General features: G+C 34.5%; 1 protein-coding gene across 3 annotated transcripts in view; it reads left to right on the forward strand.

Moving 5' to 3' along the window:
• The window catches only part of SGCG (sarcoglycan gamma), a 104,110-nt gene that overhangs the window by 39,774 nt on the left and 36,724 nt on the right, over nt 1-27,612 (forward strand). For 2 of the 3 annotated variants that reach the window (XM_053969429.1, XM_053969444.1), the window contains 3 exons: nt 10,108-10,305; nt 22,670-22,771; nt 26,253-26,340. In XM_053969429.1, the coding sequence (XP_053825404.1) occupies nt 10,111-10,305; nt 22,670-22,771; nt 26,253-26,340 (385 nt within the window). In that variant the 5' untranslated portion in view covers nt 10,108-10,110. The remainder of the gene's footprint in view (nt 1-10,107; nt 10,306-22,669; nt 22,772-26,252; nt 26,341-27,612) is intronic. The other variant, XM_053969437.1, reaches the window with a different exon arrangement.

The following is a 27,612-nucleotide window of genomic DNA, read 5'->3' on the forward strand; positions in this document are numbered from 1 at the left end:
GGTATGATAGGAAAGCTCTTCTATCATGCACATTAAAAATAAAAATATTTTTTAAAACTATTTTTAAACAGAAAAATACACAACAACTTTTTTTAAAACTATCTAGATTTATTCTTTATCTGGTAAATATGCATACAAGATTATGACATCAGAGATTCTCTCATGATTTGCCTCCATCAGAGGGATTACTTTAATTTTCTTCACATTTATTTGGAATTTCAGGTCTTTTGATGTGTTTTCAATGACCCCAACAAAGATTATTTTCCCATTCCTTCCCAAGTTAGCTTTGCAATTCTGGTCACTGTGTCACACTTCTAAGTGCAACAAATAACCAGAAAAAGCATGACAAATTACAACAATTTTTTTTTTTTTTTAAATTTATGCCTACAAGTGTTTTGAGATTTCTGGTGTTGTCTCCAGTGAGAGAAAATTGAAGGCCACAAAACAATTCTTATTTGCATTTAATAGAACTTAAGAAATGAAATTTTATACACAGATTTTCCTGTTTTTTGCTGCAACTCAAACTGACTAGCTACCAGATCCTATCTGCAAAGTTTAACTTCAGTGTGTGTGAAAGTAAAACTTTGTGGTTCTCTCTTTTCTTATGATACTGTACACTGATGATAAAGGACGAATTAAAGGTAATTAAGAGCATCCAAGTTTTACAGTAACAATACAGAGCAAAGAAACCTGATTTAGAACAACAATTTAAATGTCAATACAAAGAGCATGGGATGTATTGTCAGATTTTGTCAGATACTCAAACTTTTGTCAGATACTTAAATTTTGTCAGATACTCAAATAAACTCCTTCTCTTAATGTCCATGACACCCAGAGACATGAAAACCACTCTAAAGTAGCTAGAATTCTGTTTAATCACCTAGGTTAAGAGTAGTATTGCTGACTTCATATAATAAAAGTTTGAATGTGATGACTTAAGGGGAGATCTTAGATGTTATTTCCAATTAAGTAGTATGCTAAATAAGTACTCCTGTTTATCAAATGTTTCACACTTGCAAGAAAAGAAATTTTATTTTTAAATATAATCTGTTTGTAAAACCTATGTAAAGTATTACTCTACAAATGGTTGCTGTCTATTGATATTTCATTCTGGTTGAATTTTCTTCTTTTTTTTTTTTTTTAATTAAACTGACAGAATTCAAATTATTCTTGACTGTTGTTTACCTCACAGTTGCTGCCCATCCCACTCCCCCTGCTATCTTTTTGACTTTGTAGTGAAATTTGAGTATGATAAAATAAAGGAATAGAAGTTTTCAAGGTAATCAAAAGTTTTTTCAAGTTTACTGAAAGTGTCCTGTGAGATAATGCCCTCATTAGAGGAAAACTCTGTTGTGGTACATTCTGTTGGCATGTGAATAATATCTACTGGGTCAGAATACACAACTGGAAGCTAGTTAGTACTCATATGTGTTATATTTGGCTCAGGAAATTGTTATAAAGCACATGGATAGAGCAAAAGTAATGAGATTACTGTGTTGATGTAGGTGCTTGACCAAACATACAAATCTGTACAGAATTAGGCCTCATCACAACTTCTGGTTATAGTACAAAGTGTTAATTAAGCTTTCACTGTTTCTTTGCTGCTTTTAAAGGATTTTTTGACACAATTGAAAGCAACAGCCAAGACACACAGGTCCTGTACCCTAGTCTCTTTTTATTCCCTCTGTACTTTGCTACTAACTTTAGTTTCATCTTTGCTGCTGATTTAAGTGATGAGCACAAACTGGGCTTTGAGTCTGCCCTTTTTCAGCACTCTTCCCAGATGTGAAACAGTTACCTCCCAACACAAATCCTGAATTTGTTTCAGAATATTATTGCTATGTTCATAAAAGATGTCCCATATGTTCAAGTACCATGTGTGACCTGCTTCATGATCAGAGGTAGTGAGAACCAGTCCCTCATGTCTGGTGGCTTTTTGTAACATCTAAGAATTCCTGTCTTGGGACACTCTGAGGTATCACAAGTCAACTTTGGTAGGTGTTAAATTCGTATTTGGACCACAGAGACAGAAACTCTACTTTGTGGTACTTCCTGAATGACTTTGTATGTACCTAGACATATGTGAATCACTGTCTGGATAGTGATTTTTTTTTTTTTTTCTCTATTGATTTTAACAAAACAACTAGAGAAGGTAGACTTGAATACTTTCCTCAACAGAAGATGTGTAGAGTTGCTAACTATCATTTACCATTGGTGTTAGAAATTATTAAAGACAGTGAATAATATTTTTGGTGATTGATGCTGCAACTATCTAAGCTGATACTTTACAAAGAGTGTGTTCATGCAGTCAGAAGTATTCATTCAGTTTCTTTGTGGGCTAGGGTGTTTTTTTTAATTTACTTGTATTTGTTTTTGAATATCAATACTATACATTTGAGTACTGGATATACACTGAAGATTTGTATTTTGAGTGCCTGAACAAAGATATGAAAAAGAAAATCCTGAAGAAGTTAACATCAATGTTCCCCACTGAGGAGGTCTGGAAATTTCTCTATATACCTTTTCATTCTGGAGGATGGCTCTGAAGAAACGTCCCAAATGACAAAAAGTCATTAGAAGACATTTTGGGACAAATCAATACCATTGATAATAATGAGTTTTCTGTCATCAGGACCGGACTTTACTCATTCATGTTCAGAAGGCAAAAAGTTTTACCTTTCTGGTAAAAGAAGCAAGATAGCACCAGACCTGGCTTCATCTTAATTTTCAGCCCCAAGAACTTCTGATATATTTAGGTGTCTCTAACTGCATGGTTTTAGCTTTACTACTACAATAGATCCCCACTATCCATTCTTCCCATTCTTCTGCTCTTACAGAGCAGAATAGTGATGAGAAACACACATAAATCTTCAAATATTATGCAGTTCCTATTAATTTTTATATTCCAACAGGAAGAATATTGTCAGAGAATACTCCCAGGCAGATTATCCTTATCTTAGTCTTTTGAATAAATAAAAGAGCAATAATGTCAGTTTAAGCCAAAATGTAACCTTTGTTGTGTTTAGAAATGGTTATAAAGGGATTGTAAAGGAAGAGTCAGTTATGAATAAGTAAAGTGTAGAGTAAGCAAACAGAGACTATAGATGTTTGCAAGCAATTGGGGAAGAATGTTTTAAGTTACAGGCATTGAAAAGAATAATTTCTGATAAGCTTAGAACTTCCAAAGTTATTGTCGACATCATAGTCCATTGTAATGCAACGTGAAAAACAGTTTTTCTTAAATAGCAAAGGCAATGTCTTAAAAACCTGTATTTTATGTAGCTGTCTCTCAAGTGCTGTAATTTTCTGGACTTGCCAATGATATTGTAAATCTAAGTTAAAGAGTTTTTCTCTGGAGTACAGTTGAGAGTTTAATATACAATTGAGAATACAAGAATACTTCTGTAGAGCAGTCCTGGAAATGAACAGCAGACTCGCATGTTATTTTCTGTCCAGCACTTTCTATCAGGTCTGGATATATTGCTTTTGCAGACACAACAGCTCGTGGTGTAAAAATATGGTATCAAGAGTAAAAATTTGAATTTCATTAAGTGTCTTCATTTGCCAGTCTTCAAATTTTAATACAAAAGAAAAATATGTCTCTAAAGAGCACAATATGTTTTATCTTTGCTAGAAAATTCAAATAATTTACCATTTGGAGTTGTTAATGAAAAGGCTGTAGCAGGGAATTAAGAAAAATTAATCTATAAATATCAGTGCACATTCCAGATTTTTTTCAATTATATTGACATCTTTTCTGCCCTACATGCAAATCTAAATACAAACATGCATTTTAATTATATAGCCCTGTAGAGCTACTATGTGATGCAGAACAGTTCACTTCCTCTGTACAAGCTGATAAAACATTTTATATTTCACATGAGGAATTATCCCCATTTAAAAAAGCAATAAGTTTCCTCTAAGAAGATGATTTGAAATTATATAACTCATGGCATTCTTGTTCTCCACAGAGGGATTTTATAATTTTAGTAATTTCCTCAGGTATGATTGACTTCCTTGGGTAGACAGATACACAGCAAGATGTTGCTAAGTCTTGGTCTGAGTAAATACGTGGTTTTAATTGTGATGTTTAACTTCTGATTTCAACTGACTTTTGTCTTGCCTGACTTAATTAATTTTTTTATAATAATAATATTGGATGTCTGGGATAGATCACATAAGATAACACAATTTATATACTGTAGTCTGTAGTGATCATGTCCTTGTTTGGTATTAGAGTTTGTGTATATGAAATTTTACAAAATTCTATAATTTGATGTTTTATTCAGAATTTTGGTCACCAAGTTACTTGCTAATGGCCTTCAGAATTCAATGCCAGACTTTTACAGTAATTAACTATAACAAGGACTGAATGGAAAGGTTTTATCTGCATACAGTCTAATGTGCACATCTCTTTGGAATAAGAAAATCATTTAGCTGTCACTGAATGAAAGAAGTAAAATGCTAGTGAACAAAAACTACCTGTGGTAGATTATAGCAAAAGTTCTGTAAATTTGACAGCCACCTTCTCTTCATTTCTCTCCTTGAAGTGTCAGATTATATGTGGATTGCTTTGTAAACCTTTATTACTTGCAAGGAATGACAACCCCAAGGGAAACCTTCCACTTTCACCTGAAGAAAAGCCCTTTGACACCTGGAAGGATCAAATGAGATTCAAGAGTAGACATATTAGACAAATAATGTTTTATATAACATATTATATTAATATTAATAATATGTTCTAATAGCAATGTGCATATATTTATATAATATTAATAATTATGTCATTAATATTTATATAATTTGTCCTGTCAGTGACTGCCTTTCAGCTCTACTTAAAAATGTGCAAAGCTGCTAATTGTGGCCATGCCATAGTTATTATGCAAATGTGCATTGCAAAGTATGCAAACAGTTAACTAGGCCATATAAATTTCGTTGCTGGTTTCTACAAATTATGCTGCAGGGATCCAGCTCTTTTCAGTGATGGGAAGAGTAAACTAGTGATGACTAGTGATGACACTAGTTTAAAATTCAAACTGTAATATGCTATATAACACAAAAATTTCAACAAAGCAATGTTGGGCAAGATTAAATACAATATGATGGAAGGGCTGAAAGTAATTATAAAATTTTCACCTAATCATGACTTGCATGGAAGGCCTGCAACAATAAAAAAATACCAATCAGTTCTTCCATGAAAACAAACATGTTTTTTTCCACTGAAAGGAACACCCTTTTCCTCAGAAGTCAGGGTCCTGGACACACCACTTCAACAATGTCTCCTTCCAGCTGCTGCAAAAAATTAACCTTGTCCTGGCCAAAACCAGAACAAGAGGAAAGAGTGACTGATGACTGTTTGTGAAGAAGAGCATGCATAGTACAAGCACCAGTGGTGAAATTTCATCGTGAAACCTCACCAATTCTTCTGAATTCCGATTTGAAAAGGTTTTATTGAATGCTAAGCTTTTTGCTGAAAATATAAAATGCTAATAATGACATAATTATTAATGGAATCACCACTGGTTATGAGTATTAACCAACTAAGTAGTTCTGTATTTAAATTATGTTGTCTAATGGTATGTTATCTTATCAGTTGCTTTATTACAACATGACAAAGTACTTGAGTAACACAGTTCAGAGCTCTGTCTAAAGGGGAATTTTATTTACACAAAAATAACAGTCATTTATGAACAAAAACAATGAAAATATATTTTTACAGTTGAAATATACTGAAAATACTTATTTTAATTGAATTATTATTCTGTCTTCAGTATTTCCTACAGATAAGTCATTCCTGAAAATAGCACCAAATAGCATGCTTTTATTCAGGCTTGCTTTCCTAAGCAGGCTAAAGGATAAGTTTTCAAATTACTTTTTAAAAACATAGCTGTTTTAAGTGAATATTTCAGAGCTGTCAGAATAGGTTTTTGAACTTGATGCCCAAACTAGCCTCAGTCCAACAGTAACATTCATGATAGACAGTTTTTCAACATCTTTCATTAATCAATATTAATATAAGAATCTCCTGGATTTCAGAATCACTCAAATGACAGAGACAAGTTTCTAAGTCTTGCATGGAAAAAGGTGCACTAGAGCCAGGGAAATGTTCTGTCATGGTTATATATTTTTAGAGGACAATTGTAAGTGTGAAGAACATACAGGTCTTTCATGTGCAGCTCATATGTATTATTACAGGCATGAATTTCATGCCTTACGTGCAACACATACAATGTCTGAACACATGGGAAGTCTCACGAGGTCAAACATCTGCAATGTTACTGGTTGTTCACAAGTTTCATCTATTATGAAACATCTTTTGGCAGCTAATTAGCATTCAGTGTCTGGTTTAAATCAGCAAATAGGCAAGAAGTAATTGGATTTAAATGGATCCCGGTAAAACAGATGTTTACAATTAGAAAATATTTCTAAATAACAAACTATCGTGAAAGAGCTTGATCCTGTGAATTATGGCCAAATCTATAAAAATCCATAGGGAATGTGCTGATTGTGTTGGTTGTTGAATAGGAGCACCAAGAAATTCCACTTACAATTGAGTAGTTTATTTGTAGTAGCTTTTTTATTGTGCTACTGCTGACCTGATGCAAATAAGACATTTTCATGGCCCATTTGAAAGATGTAAGAATTTTCATTCTGAAACTCAAATTGCCGTTTTATCTGCACTGTGGGTTGCCAGTATTTCTTACTTTTAGTCACTGTATGCTGCTTCCTTGTAAAATAGTTAACAGAAAAAAGATAACATTTACCAAAGTCGTGCATTCTGCAGGTTTCTTGCTTCTCCTAACAAAACTAACTTTTGTACATCCAGGTGTCTAAGTCACCACTTCCTTCTTGGTGCCTGTTTAGAATGTTCCTACACAACCAGTTTCATGGTTATTCCACTTACAAATCACGTTACTCATCGTAGTACTAAATACCTGTTGTTCTTCTTCTATGAATCTATCTTAAATCTTGGCAGACTTCACAACACAACTGTGAGGTCTGCCTATCTAAGGCTTTCCTTTCAGCCTACCTTTCTAAACCATCGCAGACTTACAAAAAGATTTCTTTCTGACTTCTCCAGACAGGTCAGAGATTATTTTCCTGTGTGATTTTAGCTCGTGAACATACAAGTCAGTAATATGGGAAGTTGATTGTCCCAAAAGAAACAGCCCAACAGTATCAGTTCTGAAAGGATTTCTTCTGTAATTATGTAATAGTAGAACACTGAATCTCTTAAAAATCATGAAATATTATGTTAGGGAGAAAAACTTAATCCTTCTCAAAGCATTCAGTTGTCTAGGCAAGTACTGCCTATTTACTATGGCCAAAGCAATTTTTGACAGTATTAATAATGCTCAGAAACAACAGAACTGTTTTCTGTCAGGAAAAAATAATCCATGAAGGGAACAAAGCTGTCCTGGGAGATGTCCCCTGTGGAATTTCTGAAGGGCTGAAAACAATTACAAAACTCATAGGCTTTTTGCTGAAATGCATAATGGATTTTGACCTCACCTCATTAAACAGCAGTACATAATACATTATGTATAAAACACTCAACTCACTAAATAAACATTTTACAACAGGGTAAAAATGGAACAGAGAAGAATCCTATCTTGTTAAATTACATGCTTTTGGAAATCATTTTGGTAGAAATGTCTACAACATATAGGCATACACATATGAAAAAGTCATTGCAGGCTCTCTTTCTCTTTTGATGGAGAGAAGTTAAGCAGTTCATTGGATGTCTAAAATTCACATCTAATATGAGTCAGATAAATAATTCCCAGCAGGGAGACCTATCTCCATTAACCATTAAGGGAGTCCAGGTTGACTGGCTCAGATATTTGGGGCTAAATTGTTCATATCTAACATGAGATGAATTCCAGCCTCAGAGACCACTGTAATGAGGCTGCATAAGACCATGAAGATGTGACAATTAATTAACTCTTTGGCAAATGGTCTGTAGTGCAGAATTTACTGTGCAGGTGTAGGGAACAGCAACACAAAGAACAGGCAAAACAGTCTGCCTTGTGAAGGGGGTGTAGAAGAGATGCAAACAAATTCACATGCAAGTACTCACCACACAGAAACTGGCAGCACCCCGACCGCTCACCTGTGTCCAGCAGGACCAGAAGGGATCGCTTCTTCCCCACCACCCCATGCACATGGCAGGAGGCTGTATAGGATAACCTCAGACTCCTGGCCATGCCTTTCCTGCCTACTGCAAATGTTAACTGTGTCCCAGCCATAACCAGGACATAGTTGTACTACTCACGGGCAAGAATTGCACAGCTTATTTCTCAGAGTTTGTCTCTGGTTGTTACCAGATAAGAGTTACTGTAAGTTATGTGTTGAGAAGAAATCTGTGTGGAAGTAAGGGTGAAGGTTTGTCTAATCATCTTATGGAACCCATTTTGTGTATAAATGTCCCAATATCTTACGGCAGCACATGGTTAACAGAGATTTCAGATAAGGGCAACCTCTGTGTAATATGGTTTACTATACAATAATTAGGTGGAAAACAGAAAAAAATAGTATTAATTTATATTTAAACACCATTCTGTAATGAGTACTATGTGCTTGAGTAATACACAGAACTAAAATACATAATCTGATATTTTTAAACAAACACTGTTCATCTGGTGAATATTAAGTAACATCTTGTAAATCTTGTAAATGTTTTGCACTAAGATTAAGCCAAGTTATTTCAGAATCTATAATTCCTCAGTAATAAATTGTTATACTATTTTCAGCAATGAAAATATTTATATACATAGTCTATGAGCAACTGAGACTGATAGCAGAAAGAAAAATATTATATTATACCATAATGTCTGTAAGCAAAATTACATTATGAACTGCCAATTATTTGGTCTCATTTTTGAATATAAATAAACAAGAAATTGATTTCTTTTGGTGGAAGGGCAGAAATAAGATGACTACTGCATATACAAGGGGGCTAATTCATAGCCTTCTGTTCAGTTGTAAACTTATATGGCATTCTCTGTCTTGCTAGGAAGCTAAAGGAAAAAAGATGACATCTTTCTAAAGATGAGGGTTAGAACTGAGAGCCACAAGCATGTTACAGACACAGGATGGCTCTGCAGGAAACTTGAACAGAGGCAAGGATGTCTTTTGATCATGTTTTGAAAGCTGTGTGAGCAGAGCATGGTGTGTTCCTCATTGATAGGAGGAAATTCAGAATTGAGAATAGACCTTGTGTGAAATCTTTCTGAAGGCACTCTTATTTGGGAGCATTATTTTATGAGAAAGTGGACCAGTTTTTGGATGTAAGACACCTGTTGACATACCTGGCTCATGGGAAGGACTTGAATTTGCAGTATCTATTTTGTTTCTGACATCTATGATTGGGTTGGGGTTTTTTTGTTTTATCTTGGTGTAAATGAGACACACATTGCCCACTGTTGTTCTTGATAAGCAGCTTCAGCTGCTGAGTTTTTATTCTTTTGGCCAAAATTGTAAGCTTTAATGAGTGGTTTGAATTGTTGGTGGTCTCTGTGCTGTAAAAGTGGAAGTTAGTGAATATTCTCATGTTTTAAGGAAGTGCAACCTTGTAAGATTCCTTTAAATTCAAACAATGGTTCTTTAAGAACTATAGTAAAAAGTGAAGTTGTTTAAACCCAGTAGGCAATGTTTTTAATTTTTTTCCTGTACATCATAAAGAATAATTTAATTTCCTTACATACATACTGTGAAGCCTAATATATATTGGCTTTCCAACTGATACATACTTTTGAGCCATAGATAATTATATGATCCCATGAAATATTTTATGATGGGAGAATTAGAATATTATGACAAATGGAAGGAAAGTTTTGCCATTCTTTATAGGATGAAATAAATTTAAGCCTCCTGAAAACAGCAGTTAATGCAGTTCATATAGTAAAACATCACGTTAAGTGTATCAAAAACTAAGATGTAAGTTGAAAAGGGCAGGATAAAAATGCTTTCCAGGTAAGACTTCATGAGAGTTTCTAGTTCCTAGCTATTACAGTTTTATCTTTATATTTTCCTTGGAGTTTTATATAAATATTGTCACCTAAATTAAGCAACTAAGCAGTTTCCTTTCTTTTTTTCTTTACATAGCAGATGGTACGTGAACAATACATGACAACGACACCAGGCACGAGCCTAGAGAGGCCAAAGAATGAATACATCTACAAAATTGGAATTTATGGCTGGAGAAAGCGTTGTCTCTACCTGTTTGTTCTCCTCCTGCTTATCATCCTAGTTGTGAATTTGTCTTTGACAATTTGGATTCTTAAAGTGATGTGGTTTTCCCCAGTAAGTGTCTTCTTTAATTTTCAGTTCTTGACTTCTCTTCCCTGCCTTACCCCTTCACTTATTTTGTATGTACACCAGCTTCTCTGTAGGTAATGGATGGTGCTTTTTTCTTTCAACTGTGATTTGTAATTTGGCTGAAAGTATGTTAGAAAAATCTATCTTTGAATGTACTTCCTCATACGTAATTTCTGCATTAGTAATAATTCTTGAAATACTGAGGTTGTTGATGCTTTAAATTGCAGTGAATTCTAACCGTTCTATGAGAATGTATTTTACTGTTGTCTCATAATCTCTGTTTAGTTGATAGTTTACAAATGTGTTTGCTGTAATTTTATCTCATAGAGAATTCCTCAGTTAAAATATTGCTGACAGCTACTGTAGTTTTTTAGCTTCTTTCTCCTATTTATCAGCATCTAAAATTTAACAGTTTATTTGCCCAATTAATTACAGCTCAGAGGTAATTATCATTACTTGATGCTTGAGGCTAAGCAGCTATATAATTCAGAAATAAATTTAATAACTTTCCACTGTCATATATATTTTAATATTTGTAATGGAATTTTGCATGTAGTAGATTAAAGGATAAGTTTCAGAAGACTGCAAGATATTACTTTAGTGAGAATGGAATAAAATGCATCAGTGAATATTGAAGCTTAGCTAATTTTCTTCTAACATGGAGTTGTGATACACAGATGATTTGAGTAGACTTGTTACAAGAAAAACCATAATAATAAATTTCTACAGCTCTGCCCTGGCTACTGAAGAAAGTTTCTGTTATCTATTGTTATTACACCTCTATCACTAAGTGAAGACCACTTTATCTTAATATAAATATTTCTATGCTCACTAAAAAGAAAGTATGTTGATTTTCAGTACTACTTACTAATACAGCTTTTAGTGCTTGAATTCCTGTGAAAGGTCTTCCCCTACATGAATTCTTTACAGCACTGTTACTAGCATACAGATAACAGTACAAAACATCTTAGATCACATACAATTTTTCTCTTATGCAGCTCACATGAAAGATATGCTTTTAGTACCTGCTAAATGTCATAAATCACAGAGAACATGAAAAACTTATCTTTTTTTCTGGCTCAGGGTCCTATTTTTACAGAGTTTTAAAACATATTTTATGTTGATTTGATTTCTACATATGAGCCTGGGTATTTCTTCTCTGATACCAGTAAGGACTAAAAAACAACAACATTAGAAAGTCTACTTATAGGAATGCCCATTTCCTTGTTCCTGTGTGGAAGGTACCAAATGCCTTGATCTGACAAGGGACACTGCTCTTTTGTAACAAGAGCAGTGGAGTAGCAGCTCTAGCAGTGCAGGTTTACATCCTTTTGCAGAGTGGGCTGTGAATGCTGCAATTACAAGGAATTTCCTAATGCTGTATTAAAGAATCTGTATGCCTGACATGCCCAATTGGATAGTGACTAAGTTTAAGGCCTTCATTAATTTGGAATAATTTTAGGGAAATACTGAAATTCAGATTAATATCAACTGTAAATACATTTGTGCAAAGTGCACATGTATGTCACAATTCTCAGCAAAAGTACATGTGATGTTAACAGGACAGAACTTCTTTTACTGGGTGTTGTTTTAAAAGACTACATCTCTCAAGACAAGAAGTAACTGAGGATACTAGAAATATCACTCAGAGAACTGAGTCTAAGAATGATGTTTAGTGCATGTTCAAAGTCTGGAAGTATATAATTGAAGCATCATGGTTCTTTCCTCTGTCTAAGGAAACACCAATTGTGAAGAATTAGTGTAACAGTTATAAGAAATTACCAATACTGTCATAAAACCCTTTTCATGATGGAATTAAGCATTTATTCCTCCAAGTATTTTGTTGCTTTTTAAAAAGAGAAGTATCAGTATAGTGTCAGAATTAGATTTTTATGATTCGTGAGTTCCAAGCTTGACAAGTATTTGTTGTTTAGGAAATGAGTTGATTCATGTTTATCACACTTACCCAATTAAGAATTCCCATTATTGGGAAGAGTTGAAAAGTAATTGTGAAATATTATCCTATGCAATCATCTGTTATTTAGCAAATATTAATCTGTCAACTGTGATAACACTTATATTTATTAATTGTTTTCTAGGTATACTGTGTAGAGATTATAGGACTTACTATGTTTAATATTCATAATAGATACTATATTTTTAGATAATACTGTAAAAGCATTTTGTCCTAGTCTTAAAAAAATTCTTTAAGATCACTTTTAAAAATACCACTTTTAACAATATTTAAATATTGATAGCTAATAAGATATTACTGTTTTTTTCTCTGTAAAATAATACAAGAAACAAGTTGTATTCGCACTAAGGCTGATAAACATATTTAGGAAAAAAGTTGCAAACATTTTAAAATACATTTTTATAGTAGAGTCCTGAAGAGAGTTTACACTGAAGGAAAACTTTAAACCTAACATGACTGCAGTATATAATTTTATAAGGAAAACAGTTTTTCAATAATAGGGGCACTGGTGCTTTAGTGATTGATCGACATGGTTCTATAGCACAGCCCTTTCATAAGCCCACTCAAGAGCTGACAAACTGGTTATTTAGACATCAAAGTTTCTTTAGTTATATAAAAAGTGTTCTCTTTTTCTATAAAGCATCCTTGACTCTTTCATTAAGTAATAACTTGCAGTAATAAGTTGCATACAAAAATCACATGCTATGTCTATTCAGAGATACAGATTAAAATAATAATGAAATTATGAGAAGAGCTTGAAGAAGCTCTGGCATTGAATTAATCCATGCACACATGTCCTGCCTTAACCCCCATAAAACCAGACAGTGTGATAAATACTAGCAAAGAACCTAAGCTGATAAAGGAGAACATGAACCAGACATAGATATGCTGCAAGATGAATAGAGTTTGATCTCCTTTTATGAATTTGGAGTGATGAAAGACAGAAACTTTTCTAAACTCTATTGTTTGAGTGGCCTTTGGCATCACATGTAGATGACTAAATTGAACAGAATTTCATTGTTTCATTTCATTTCACTTTATTTCATTTCATAAAAGCTAGACTAAAAGAGAACAACCTGAACAGAGAATATATCCCTTTTCTCATGCTGCCATAATTAGAAAACATATGGGCATCTATTGTGCACATTAATTCAAAGGTATCAGCTGTGTCTCATTCTTTTTTTTCCTTTTCTCTCTTAGAGTTCAGAGGGACAGGGTCTCAAGTTTTTTTTGTGGGAATAAGCGAAGAAACCTGTGAATTCATTATATTCAGCTGTTTCAGAGAAGACATTCAAATAATTACGCTTTGAGTTTGGTGAATATGGTGAAATAGAGTAATTTTAAAAATAGCGTTATTTTTGCACAAAAATCAGTTTGAAAAAGCGTTGAGTTTTTTCCCCCGGACAACATACCACATTTTGCATGTAATGGAAAATCCAGATTCTAACATAATGAGGTTTTCTGAGCATTAAAGGGGACTGCTAGTTTTAAGAGTTTAGAAAACTTAAGGTATTTAAGGCTGCAAGGATGTCAGAAGTCCTGTGGACAATTCTGAAGGATCCATTAGGTATGAAAAAGAGGACCTTTGATGTCTCTGATACCTGCTGAAAGACAAGTGTAGCAGGATGGAAGCAGTGAAGATATCTAGAGGGTGTCAGCAACAACTTCTGAAGAGGACACACAGGTGTCACACAGGTGGATCTGCTATTCACAGGATCCCATGGGAGCCAGATCTGAAGGGGAAAGTTACCCAGAAAAGCTTGATCAAGTTTAAGGACTGTATCCTCCAATGTAGGGGTGATCACTCCTGATAGTTAGAAAGATAAATATCCTGGCTTAGCTAGGCAGGTTACTTGTGATGGACCTTCAGTGAAAAAGCAGTATAAAAGAGTTGGAAGCAGATACAGGCTACAAAGAAGAAATTTCTAAACAATGTCTGCTCCAGGAAATGTGTCAGGCTTTTCGCGTCAGGAATGCCAAAGCTCAGCTTTGGTTAAGAATTACAAATGGCAAATGGCAACAAGATAGTGTGCATGCATTGGTGCAGAGAGAACTGATTTCTTGCAGAGTCACCCTCTACAGTGTTTGAAAGGTTTTGGAGACTGGGGAGATCCTTGATGACTGAGGGAATGCAAGTATTGCACTTGTCTTAAGAAAAAGGGGCCATGGTTTTACCAAGGGTGAATTATGCCTGACCAATCTGATTGCCATTTTATGTTAAAATCTCTGGAATTATAGATGATGTGAGGACACAAAATATCATCTACCTTGACTTCAGCAAAGCCTTCTGACTCTCTCCCACAATATTCCTGTACCCTAGTTAGAATATTACAACCACAAGGAGTGGACAAACAGGTAAGTATAAAAAGTAAACTGCCTGGGTAGGTGGGCTCAGAAGGTAGATGCTAATGTGTTGTGGTCTGCATGGAGGGCAGTAATAAGCATTGCAGTTGTCTTGTCCTGGCTCTTGTCCTTTTCAAAAACCTAATCAATGACTTGGAGGAGGTGACAGAATGCTTGCTCACCGAATTAGCAGGTTATACTAGTTTTGGAGGTACCATTCAAAACTTCAAAGGCTCAGGCTGGAGGTCACACTAGTTCTAGTCCAGGATTGTCATGCTAGGTCTCTTGAACTCGAGTGTGAAAAATGCACCTGATCAGGTGATTACCATTCCTGATACTCTAGCAAATCTTTTTCAGAAACCCCTCATTAATTCAGTTATTGTATTATTTAGGTTTTGCCACGTTATCATAACACCAGGATTTGTTGTGTGCCAAAGATTATTTCTGGATTTTTTTTGCCTCTGATGAAGAAACCCATGTTTTCCATGGATTTTAGTGGATGCCCCAGCTATCATGGTCTCCTGGAACAAGAAAGGAAATTGCAGTGTATTTCATTTTGATAAGGACAGATAGTAATGCAACTATAGTGTTCACCAGGATATCTTCAGTGTGGAGTTTCCTCTGACAAAAATTTTAAGCACAGTGTAAGAGAAGTAGACAGGTCTTAATAGTTTTAGATGCACTGCTAGTCAAACATAATTCAAATCTTCAGTCAATCTCAAGTTCTCCTGCCATACATATCAAACCTTACTACTTGGATTTGAGTCTAACAAGAAGAAAGTCAAGTCCTAATGCTAAGCCTTAGAATAACCCCTGGGTCACCTTATCATGACAGGGAGTAACTTGATCTGTGGAGTGTACACTGAAACTGTGTCCAGTGTCCAGTCCAACAGTGCATATCCTAAGCATGGTTCTTCCTAAGAACAGGACAAATGTTTAGCCTGCTTTTGAGTCTGCACCTCAGCTGGACATAGAGACAAAGGCAATGAGAACTGGGAGGGTTTCTGCGCATTTAAGATAGACTGTGGGCTTTTAAATTCTCTGTTATGAACATAAATTTCTTTCACTGGAATAAATAGGGCAGTTGCCACAGTTGTACAAAAACATACAGGGTTTTCTAGATATTATTGACAGGTGTTTTCTTCTTTTGGCCTACTTTTAATTAGGGAGTACTCTACCTATGTAGCCATTCCCAGAAACTTCTATCACAGACATAGCACTCTTCTAAACTTCTGGGGTTCCCATTAAAAATGAATATAGGCAAAGTATTAAAAGTTACTTTTAAATTATTTTTCAAAGTTTTCTGTAAGGCAATAGTAATTTGTTGATAGTTAATTTAATAAGAAATGTTGAAAAGCAAACTATATATAATCTTACTATATATACATATTAGTTATGTGATAATGGTACTGCTCTAAGTCTATAAAAACAATATGTATTCTGAGATAAAAAACTGATTTTGTAATAAAATACTTATGTAAACAACTATTCAAGGACTTGATAAACTCAGGCACTGAAGATGGAGGGAATTACTTAATGAAATATAGAAATATGAAACTAGGAATGTAATGAATTAAGAAAGCAAAATTTTAACTGAAAATCAGTTAACACTTTCTGACAGTGAGAATTAATAGACTGTGTAATAGCATACCTTATTAAATTGGAGATGCTCAGCCATTTGGAACACCTAAAGCCAGAGCAGACAGCAATGAAAATGTACAGTAAAGAACACTTACAGCAAAAGTTCTTCTCTAAAGACATACATTAGTGAACTTGTACAGCCTTTCCTGCATTTTGTGATTAACAGTGGGTCCTCCATGGAATTAGTTGCCATTTTGAGAATGTTGCATTACCTTAATATTTAAATAAAATTAATTATTGAATTTTTCAAAACTTTTCATCCAAATTTTCATGTTTGAACATGAACATGCCACAATTTCTATTCTGAATAATCCTAAACAGCTGTATTTTGCAACTTTCTGTTAAGTTAAATACATTTTGCCTCCAATCAGGCTACAGTCATTCCCATTGTCTCTATCAGACAAATATTTAAATATTTTATGCAAAGATTAATAATTGAGTAGAAAGATACTGAGATACTTACTGCAGAAAGCTGTTGCCAAAGAAAGACTTTTCAGCAGTGATACATATTTTCATTTAAATATATTTTCTTAAAGCATTTGATTATTCTGAATTATATTATGAATCAAATCATGTGTATGTAAAAGGGTGTAGAAGAACACTTAAGTGTACTGTTGGAGTAATTTATAATATTAATTAAAAGTTATTAAAAAATCTGAGTATAGTGAGATTAGAGTGTACATGCAAGTTTAAGAACTGGGTTTAAGAAAATCCTTTTGACAACTTTTGCAAACCAAAGGAAAATATTTAATTCCATTTATTTAGCTACACTGAATAATTACAAATGTTAATATAATAAAATTAATTACCCAACTTATAAAAACCTAATTTCTGAATAAATACAGGTAGCAGTGGGAGTAGAAGTCTATTTCTTCATATTCAGTTTTTCTAACACAGGAGATGTAATGCCAGATGTAATGGCATTTTTAATATCTGTGCAGTACTGAATCAAAGACAGAATTTGGTCATTTCTGAACAAGGAAATTAAGCTAAAACTGAATGTGTTCTGAGAATATTGAATCTTGAGTTCAACACCTGTTTTAATTAGTACTATAAGTAAGGAAGTCTGTTATTCTGTATATCAGGACAAAGATAAAAAAAGGCAAAAAGAAAAAATACCTTGAAAATATTCATCTAAAGTATGAATCCTATTTTATGAAAGACATAAAAATAAGCAAACATCAGTGGTTTGATAATTTGCATAATTCATAGCTGTTTTCTTACAAATCTGTTGAATTCAAAGTGGCCATCTACTTTTGTAAATGTCAAAATATTATCTATCCACTTTGCACTCTTGTCCACAAATGCTGTTTTGGTTTGTATCCAGCCCTAAGCCTGGTGAGACTAACTTCTATACCAGGAGTGCTTGCTGTTGCCAAGGGCTCTGATTTGACCAGTGTCTTTGACTGAAATTACTCCACTGTCATCTAAGCAGATGAGTCAGATAACCTCTGTCTGAGCCCAGCAAATAGAGTCCTTGTGACTGAAAATGAGATGAGGCATCAGTAATGTTATTATACCAAGCACGTACTTAGCTCCAAAATTGATATTGTAAGTCAAACAGAGTTTCATCAGATTCATTACCAATCCTGTTTTGCTGATTGCTCTTTAACAATCTCTACCCACAGTCCTATTATCTCAATGAAACAGTACACTCTTGTTTGCAAAGCAAGTTCTCTAAATAGTAATTGCTGCAAGAAGTACTGCAGTGCAAGCTGGATCTATAAAGCCATTGATTTAACTAGCTTTGGGGCACAACAAGTGATGTCTTGGTCTGAACTTGCAAAGGTCTTTCCCTGATCTGGCCTGGGAGGAGGATGTAAGGATCCTACAAGAAAGAATAGGATTTAACTGGGTGGAAATGCTGTATCCTTTCTACTCTGAAGTTAATACTATTACTGGTTCCACTACAGCGTGTGTGGACTTTTAATATATGGAAAAGTTGAATATTCAGGGAGCAGATACTGCAAATCAAACATGTTTCTAACTCCTGAGACAGAAGCTACTTGATTTGAATTGAATGTGTGTTCAAACTAATGTTGGAATCAACTTTGAGAATTTTTTTGGTGTAACTATGCTAACATATGGGTCAGCCTGTCTTTCCAGTACTTGATCTCTCCCCAAAAACACAAAATACACATCTTCCCTTGCAGCTATTAGCTGAACCACAGAGCAGAAGTTCAGTTTCTCTTATTCAGAGGATCCTGAGGACTGCATTTGAGTCTAATGCTGAGAAGATACAGAAACAGTGATGATATGATGTGATATGGTATGACATACGATACGGAGAGTGGTTGACCAACTACAGTGAGCCAGTGCGTATAAGTTTCAGTCTTGGTAGGAAAATAAAAACTATAGTTATTGATCAAATTTAGGTGACTAGAAATGCTCATTTTTAAACTGAATGAATGTTCCCCATGCCTCATGTCCATTTCTAAGGGCCACATGCTGACAGCAGCAGACCTACATTGGGATACTCCTGGGAGACAAATCTCAGAAATCACCTGATACTCTTTTGCTTCCATATGCCATAGGCAGCATGAAGCTCAGCTACCTGAGAGCAACTCACTTGAGTGCAAGAGCCCTAGAGCTGCATCTGCTTGTTTTCCACTCCTAGTAGTCTGGAGTCTGTGTTTAGAGTCTAAGAGAATGATAAGACATCCAAGATGGTCGTCCCATCCAGATGTTCCATAACACAGTGCATCTTACCTAGAATTCTGCAGTGGGGCTAGTCATTTCAGCTGGTTTGTAGTATCACTATATAGATAATTCACTGAAAAGCTAGATGTCAAATGTCTTTTAGACCAGGACTTCTCAATCTAGTCTTGATGAGCTTTTGTGAGGATTCAGAGATCGAATTTTTGTGGTAGAAGGCTTTGTTTCTTTTTCTCCAAGCACTTAACCTGCTTGGGAGCATTTTCAAATTATGAAAAAATGTTTCTACTGTAGTTGAAAACATCCTGTTGCTGCAGTTAGAATAAGTCAAGCAGTTCTGAAATGAAAACTGGTCACACCTGTGTGAACACTAATGCTAAGTTGCATCTTTGGTACACAAGAGTTTGGCAGCTGCCAGCAGTTTCCACGCTAGTCAGCTCCTTGCAGCAATAAAACCTGATTGCTGTCTACAGAGATGCCATTTCATCCTTCCCTGCTGTACAGCTGCGTCCCTGCCTCGCTGAGGGCTTCGAGTAATTACAAAATGTGAGTCTCAGCTATATCTGTATGTACAACACTGTGTTACAGCTCAGGGCCAGCAAACTCAAGCAGTGACAGTCACCAGCATCAGGATAACCAGAATCCAGACATGCCATACATTTCCTGTCTTTAATGAAGCACTTTCCCACCCCCCCACCCTAAGTAATAGCTTGTTGTACAACTCCATCAAAGTCCACATCTAACTGATATTGGGTCCCTTTCCTCAAGTCAGTAGAACTATTTTTATTCAGTTATTTGAATAGGAACAGAATCAAATCCTTGAAACAGAAAGTGTCAGGTTTGTTCACCACTAAGGAGGCTGCAATACTCAGTAAAAAGCAATTGGTAATGTAAGAAGCAGAGTGGTTGTTGAGAGAACATTATGTGTAACTATTATGCTCTGCCTTTTCATGGAACTTAGCATTGGATCTCAGTGCTTTGGGGTGGTTGTTTATTCTAAATCCCTCTATTTTATATTCCGTGTAACTTCAATTTGCCAGTTATAAAAGGGACATAATAGACTTCCCCTGTATTGCTGTATTGCATAACTCAGTACTTTTACAATCTTAAAATGCTCAAATATTGTAGTACTAAGAGCATAATTTTTTTTTTTGCAGTCACAAAGGTAATAGAAGTGAGGATCAGAATATAATATCTGTATTTTTATTGTTTACATGCGTGTTACAAAGTTTATGTAAGTCCTCACAGATAGTCATTTATGCACATAAACCAAATCTAAATTTCCCTGGGTTTGCACTTCCCAAGTGGTTAATGAGAATGGATAATGAGGCTGTTAGGCAAGTATGTGAGAATGTCAGCTTGGTGTCAATGCCTAAATTAAATATCTGATGAAGAAAATACACCATACTGGAGGACATACTTATACAAAGTAATCCTGAGGGATATGACTGAATTTACTGAAAAAATAGGAACTTTTAGATAAGTTGAAAGTGCTGAGTTTTGTCATGCGACATACTATTCTTTTTGTCAAAGACATGACTGTCTGTCTAGCATTTTCACAATAATTATTGCTGGAAAACCTGAATCCATTAGAAAGAGTGTGCTGAGTAAATTGCATCTTTTTTTTCCACATATTTTTTTTATTCTGTCTCTACTTAAAATTTCTTCCTTCCAAAAGCAGGACAGAGATTGCCACCTAGGAGTTTGTTAATTTTCCCCAGTCTGCTTCAGAGCAAGAATTAATTGCTACTTCTTCCTCTGCCTTCTTAAATTTCAGATTTGTCATTTTTTGTACTTATTCTATAATATACTACTTATTTAGTTCTTTATATTCCATAAAAATATAAAAACTCTGTTTAAACCTGCTAGCTAACATAAACTACTTTCACCTGATGGGAAAAGGTATGAGCTCAGAGCAAATAATCAGACCCTAAATTTGGTTAATAAAAGAGGAGATACTTGCTGGTGTTATTTCTTTAGAATATCCTGATATTTCACATCAGATTTTGCAAGAGTTTTCCTTAAAACCTAAGTGTCTTTATAATGTTGGAGTGTTGGAAGTTAGAAAAAACTGTCCATAGTCTTTGCTAGAAAAACGTATTTCGAAATCAGTCAGTGCTGGCTAGGAATTGTCATTATAAAAGCTCATCATAGGTATTTTTTTAGTTTTGCCTTATGGGGTGTATCATTATATACTGGCCATTTTTAAAAGCTTTGCCGTGGTCTAGAATTTGTAAACTGTATCTGTTTTCCCTGAGAAAAGACAGTACATTATATATTTCAAACCAGTAAAATATTTGACCCTGAAAAACAGAATCAGCCTCTTTCCTGAAGCAAATCTTGCTGAGGAAAAATCGTGATTCTGTTCTCCAGTGGAGTGAATGACAATTCTTCCCTTATGGAATTTAAGCAAAACTTGTTTCTCTCTTTATCTCCTTTCAGGCCTGCTAAAAAAATAACTACAACTTTTCATTGGAGGCTGGTTTGATATGTTACATAGCATTACATATACACATACATAATCTGATTAGTCAGAACATATATTTGAAAGCACTTACCATCTCTTCAATTATAACTTTTCTCAGTGGCAAGCATAATTCATTAGATGAACAATTTATTGATGCCTAATCAGTGGCCTGTTACGTATCTCTTCTGCTTACATGGAGAACTACCTGAAAACTGTTTTGAGTGAAAATACTTTTTTGGGTTTTAGCCCTTCCATCTGTTCCTTGTAGTTTGCAGCAGTTGTCTTGAAATATTTTCATGTGGCCTAGCTGAAAGGCTGTTTCTTGGTTTGTTTTTTTGTGTTTTTTGTTTTTTTTGGTTTTTTGTTTTTTTGTTTGGTTTGGTTTGGTTTGGTTTTTTTGGCAAGGTTTTTTGTAACTCTTTGTCTGTGAAAGGGGTGAATCCTTTACAAATTAGCTAAATACCTGTGAAAATACCTTGCAGCTGAAGACTGCAAACCCTCAGATGTACTTACCAAAGTGATTCCTCACTCATTTTTCATATTATCAATTCTATGATAATGAAGAAAGGAAATAAAAACAAAAAAAGGAGATATCAGCTGGAAAGAATAATTGGGCTGAAAGCAGGATAGACTGAGGAAGAAAGGATGAGAAAACTGAGAAGCAGGTGATAGGAAAAAAGGTATATGATGATGAGATATAGAGCCTTGACCTACAATTGCAGGAGAAAAAACTAAGCCAATGAATTAAAACTTAATTAAAAAGAAGTTACTGCTGAAAATGAAAGCAAATAAAAATCCCTCTTTGTCTGTTCTGTAGGTTTACATTATTGATAGAATGAACCCTGAGATGTTAATGTAAGATTTTTTATGTGGGTACTCATATGTAAAAGTTATTGTTCATTACAGTTTTAGAGGGCAAGTACAAAAGCTGTTTCAGCACAGCCAATACAAATGCACTTCTTTATAATTTAATGACTATAAAACTGTATTTCCACTCCACACCCTCCCCCCGCCCAAAAAAACCAAAAAAAAAACCCCAAAAAAAACAGCAAGTTTAATAACTTCATGAAATCTGCAATTTCTCAGGAGAGAAAATTACTTCTGGGAAAAAAAAAAGGTATTCTCAAAATTTTAAATGCATTAGTATTTGTATATTTATCAGTAGACTTGAAGCAGGTACTTCTGAAAATGTTCGATTAATGAAAAGAACACAAAATAAATACAGCAACAATAGTAAATTGTGCATAATTCTCACATCTTCTCCTCAGACTGGAATGGGACACCTGCGTGTTACAAAAGAAGGCCTTCGACTGGAAGGGGAATCTGAATTCTTATTCCCTCTTTATGCCAAAGAAATACATTCGAGAGTGGTGAGTAATCTTGAAAAAATGCTAAATAAAATTAATGCACTTCTGAATAATTGAACTTTCTGTGATTTCTGTCAAGAAAAAAACCCCATATATAGATGTATGTTCATGTATATCTGTATACACACATATTTCTGCACGCTTTACAAGGTCAGTGTTATGATGCTTTGTCAGAATTAACATTTATCTCTTAGGCATGTGATAAGCAGCTCAAACAGGAATTATAATTGTTGTCATACGTAAGTAATGCTAAAACTTGAGGAGTGTATAAAAACGTTTTCATTATTTTTACTGAGATTATTTTTTAATACAGGCTTCCCTAGGAAGCTGCTTGTTCTATTTATTCATCCACTACAGAATAGTTTCAATATCTCTAAAATTAGCGGATCCCAATGGAAAAGTTATGATTTCTCTAAAATATATAGGTTTTTTCACTTCAAGGACAAAGCCATGAAATGTCTGGCATGTTTATATATTTATGTATATAAAATTTACAAATCTAAATGGAAAGACATAGTATTTAATCTAGTTCACCTAGACAGAAAAGTTTGTTGTTGTTGTTATTACTAGTGAGGTAAAAAAGGAATACTGTACTTGGTCAAATATTTATCAAAATCATTAACTTTAAAATGTCTGCTTCTGGCCAATAAAATAAATATTTTTCAGAACTATTGTCCATAGTCCAACATCACACAAAATAAAGTTTTATATTTTGTAACTGTTATCATCAATCAGTGGGACATTTCATTGAATAAAGTACTATTCAGTGACAATAAAAGCCAAATATGGCTCTTTCATATCTTCAAACATGTAATTGAGAAGAAATAGCCAGCCATGAGACCTTTCTGAACCTAGGAAAAAAGTTAGTGTGTATATATATTGCTATAGCAAGAGAAAACGTAAATAAATTTATCAGAATGAGGTTGTTAACATGCTTGATTACTAAAATTTAAGCAATACAACATATTTTACTTACATTGAGCTTTCCTTTTCTCTCTTTCTGCAACAAGTATTTCCAGTTTCCGGAACAGCTCTTAATTAAGACACTGAAATTCCATTACTATATCTGTATTTCCATTTAGCTTCTTATGCTGTATTCTTTTCTGCCTCACAGGCAGTGAGAAAACTATTTATGTGCTTTGGTGAATTTCCCTTGAGGTTGTTTATCCAGTAAGACGTGTAACTTTTTAAAACCACCAAAGCTAATGTTTAAGAACTCCCTCTAGTCCCAAAGATCGTTATGCTCTCTTGATATTCCTTTCAGCTCTTAATACATTTAGTACAATATAGGAAAAAGAGGTGTGGCAGCATCTAATATAAGCTTAGTTGTCCAATGATCCATCATGATCATTAGTAGTGTGCATTAATTAGAGCCTTCAGGCAACTGATTCTCTGTGCCTACTGGCAATTCATCTGAGGTTTTTTGTTTGTATCCTTACTTTTCTAAATATTTGAACTCTCTAAAGGCTTCATTGCCTGCAGCTTGGTCTCCTGAGTTGCCATTTATGTGTTTATTCTCATAACATTACTTATTTGTTAAGCTTTCTTTTCCTAAATTTGTCTTGGAGAACCAGGCCCCCTCAGCTTTCAAAGCAGCTTTCTCCCTTGCCTTAATAGTTTTCTCCTTGCAGTCTCCTAACAGATTTTCTCAACTAATGAAGTCTCCAAAGTGCTAAGAAAATATGTAGTAGAAAATCTACTTGATGTGCATTGTCTCTGGAGCCTATTACAAGTTTATGCCTTCACTATGAGTCCAACACAAAGCTGTGGGCAAGACCATTGCACCTTTGCTAAAACATCTTCATGGAAAGATAAAAGACAAGCATTTTTAAATATGTTACTACATTTTAATTAGTCAAAACCACACATGTGGCAGCAACAGGTCTAGAGTACAGTTTATTCACATTTTCATTTGATATCACAAATTACTAAATTATTTTTTAAATCAGCCAGTGGCAATCAAATAAATGTAATAAAGATGCCCAGCCTTGATGGTGATTTAGCAGATTTACTTAAATGTACTGTATTTACCCAATCCCCAGTCTTTGTTGGCCTTCCTTTTCCACTTCATACTAACTTACTACCATTAATGCTCATTCTAGCACATGGCTTACTTTTTTCTGTAGACTTCTCATTATTTGTGTTAATTCTGTGATCTTTCATGCTTTCCTGATATAATTTACAAAGTGAGATTCATTTCTTTTGCTCACTTTATGACTTCTTTTGAGAGAGCCTTTCTTACCTGCTTGTGAGATGCCGTTTGGTTTTAAAAAAAAAATGTGTAAGTTTGAGTCCAAATTGTTTGTTGCTTCTATTTTATTCCTTTTTAATCAGGTTTGTGGTTCTGTTACTAAATAAGTATTTGTAGTAAAATTCATCACATAAAAAGTGTTTAAAACTCTCAGGCTGTCTCATACTCTAAGCATTAAATTGAGATGAGGATATGCCTTGGGGTTATCCCTTCAAGATACTGCAGAGTCTCTGGTGAGTGCAGAAAAAGTAACTAGAAACCATAGCTGTGAAAGAAGCTGATCTTTTAATAATATTCCAGTAGTTAGGAACTCATTTATTTAGGAATGGGTATCTCCACTGAGGTCACAAAGCAGGCAGCTTGCTGATCCCCTCTTCATATCATGTATTCACTGATACTTTGGCAGCTGAGATCTGCGTAGGCACTTCTTATCTCTTACTGAGTTCTTGTCCTTCAGACACAAAGTATGCTTTATAATGAACGCACCTGTACTGCAGAAAACTTCCTCCCCCTTTTTTGAAGTCTACCAGTGTATTTACAGATTGCTGATCCAAATGAGCGTGATACGGTTTTGTGTCCCCAGATAATTTTCTGATACTTAATGTCAAGTGAAGACAGTGGCCACTATGATTACCCTGAAAATCACCTGTACTGTCATCTGTTAAAGTCAGTATTGATCTAGTCAGCCTGCCACTGTCTCCATCACTCACTGTTGCAGCTTCCTTGCCTGGAGAGTTAGTCCCAGGTGCCAAAATTAGGCCACAGTCAACAGACTGCATGGACCATTGAGGAAGCAGAATGCACATGCATGTTTCTTACCAAGTTAGTACAATGATATGAATTCTCAAAGTGGAGTACTCACACTCAATTAAATGGCTGTCTTCTAGGAGTCTCAGTTATGTACTGAAAGGTAGTAAACCTAGTACTAAAGCATTTTTCCAAAAGATAAAATGTTAGCAGCCATTTTCATTGGACCAGTAACACAGATTTTGTTCACCTGATGAATTTGATTTTTTAACTTCACCTTTAATTATTTTTCTTATTTTAAATATGTTTTAATTGTAGTAATCAGAAATATCTGCCCACATTATTTGATGAGATCTGTGGATAGTTTTGTAGTGGCAAAGACCTTTCAGTGACTGTGTTGATACCAGCGCTAGACTAAATTTTGAAAATGGTTTACAATTCTAATTGTACTGTCCAACATACTTTTTTTCTTTCTCCATACTTCAGGACTCATCACTGCTTCTCCAGTCTACTCATAATGTGACTGTGAATGCTCGCAATTCAAATGGAGAAGTCACAGGCAGATTAAATGTGGGTAAGTCTGAGTGATTATTCCCTGTCCACTGCTTTGGAAACATTGTAATGAATATTTGTATTGAGATTTGAAAATATAAAGCACTAAACACATGATTATTTATTACTATTATGGTCATATTTGAATATTCCACTTCCCACTTCGTAAAAAGCAGCAGCATATTTTCAAATTTCTCAGTTAAGCAATAATTCTTTAAATATTTGAAGCACTTCTTTATTGCAGAGTTATGCAAGAAAGGTCTCTGCAAAAATTACCCTTTTTCCTTGTGTAAATATCTGTTGATAATTGCAAATCTTTCTGAGAAAATTCAACAAGTAAACATGGCTGGAGTCTCTCTTTATTTCTTAGTATTCCAGAAACTAATACGTTGAAGCAGACATCCTAAAAAAATTCAAGTTCAAAACTCAGACATTTATATCTTTTGCTATCTGTGGTAGTAGTTAAATACATTGGTTTACTCAGTGAAATCAGTAGATCTAGACAGATAAAAGTGAGAGATCTTGGCAGCAAAAATAAGCTGACCTTACTCTTTCAATCGTATTTTTAAGGCAATAATGGCAATGTGTGTAAGCTATGACAAAATTTTTCTGAGCTTTGTTACTATTTTTCAACCTTTATTTGACATTGGAGAAAATTGTAACAAGTTATTAATGCATTTCTTACAAGGTCCTCAGGCAGCAAAGCATAAATTCCTGCTCATTTAACTGTATCCTAACCTGATATTTTTAAGTAGTTTACTAAATTGGGATCCAGCAGAGCATTGATGAGCAACTTTACAATGCTGTTGAGACTGTGTAACTTATGTGAAAACCTGTTTGAAGACTACCATTTCAATTCATATAATGTTTTGCAAGCTTCACTGTTTTCAAACAAAAGGAAAAAAAATATATAAAGGAGCCTGTTGTTCCCCTTAAAAATGTATGATTATACGATTAATCACACTTCAGCCTTTCAATGTTTTCAAATTCCCTTTTTTTTAATTCAGTCGATCATAAAGATCTGAATGACTTAAGAAAATACCTCTAAATATTTATCAAAAGGAGTGTGATAAATAGGTGTGTGGCATATTCACCTTATATGCACAAGAGTTTGCTAAAGAGTTAATATCTTCCACAATTGCCAATATGCTGGAATGATGTCTTAAAACTCTAGTCCTCTTATAAATATGACTAGTTGCAATTGTGGAGTCCTATAGATAAGCTTGGAATTGTTCCAGGGATGACAATATAATATAGCATCTCTCACAAGATTATAACAAAAATACCTTTTAAC

This window comes from Vidua macroura, chromosome 2, assembly GCF_024509145.1.
Source record: "Vidua macroura isolate BioBank_ID:100142 chromosome 2, ASM2450914v1, whole genome shotgun sequence".
NCBI classification, from domain to species: domain Eukaryota; kingdom Metazoa; phylum Chordata; class Aves; order Passeriformes; family Viduidae; genus Vidua; species Vidua macroura.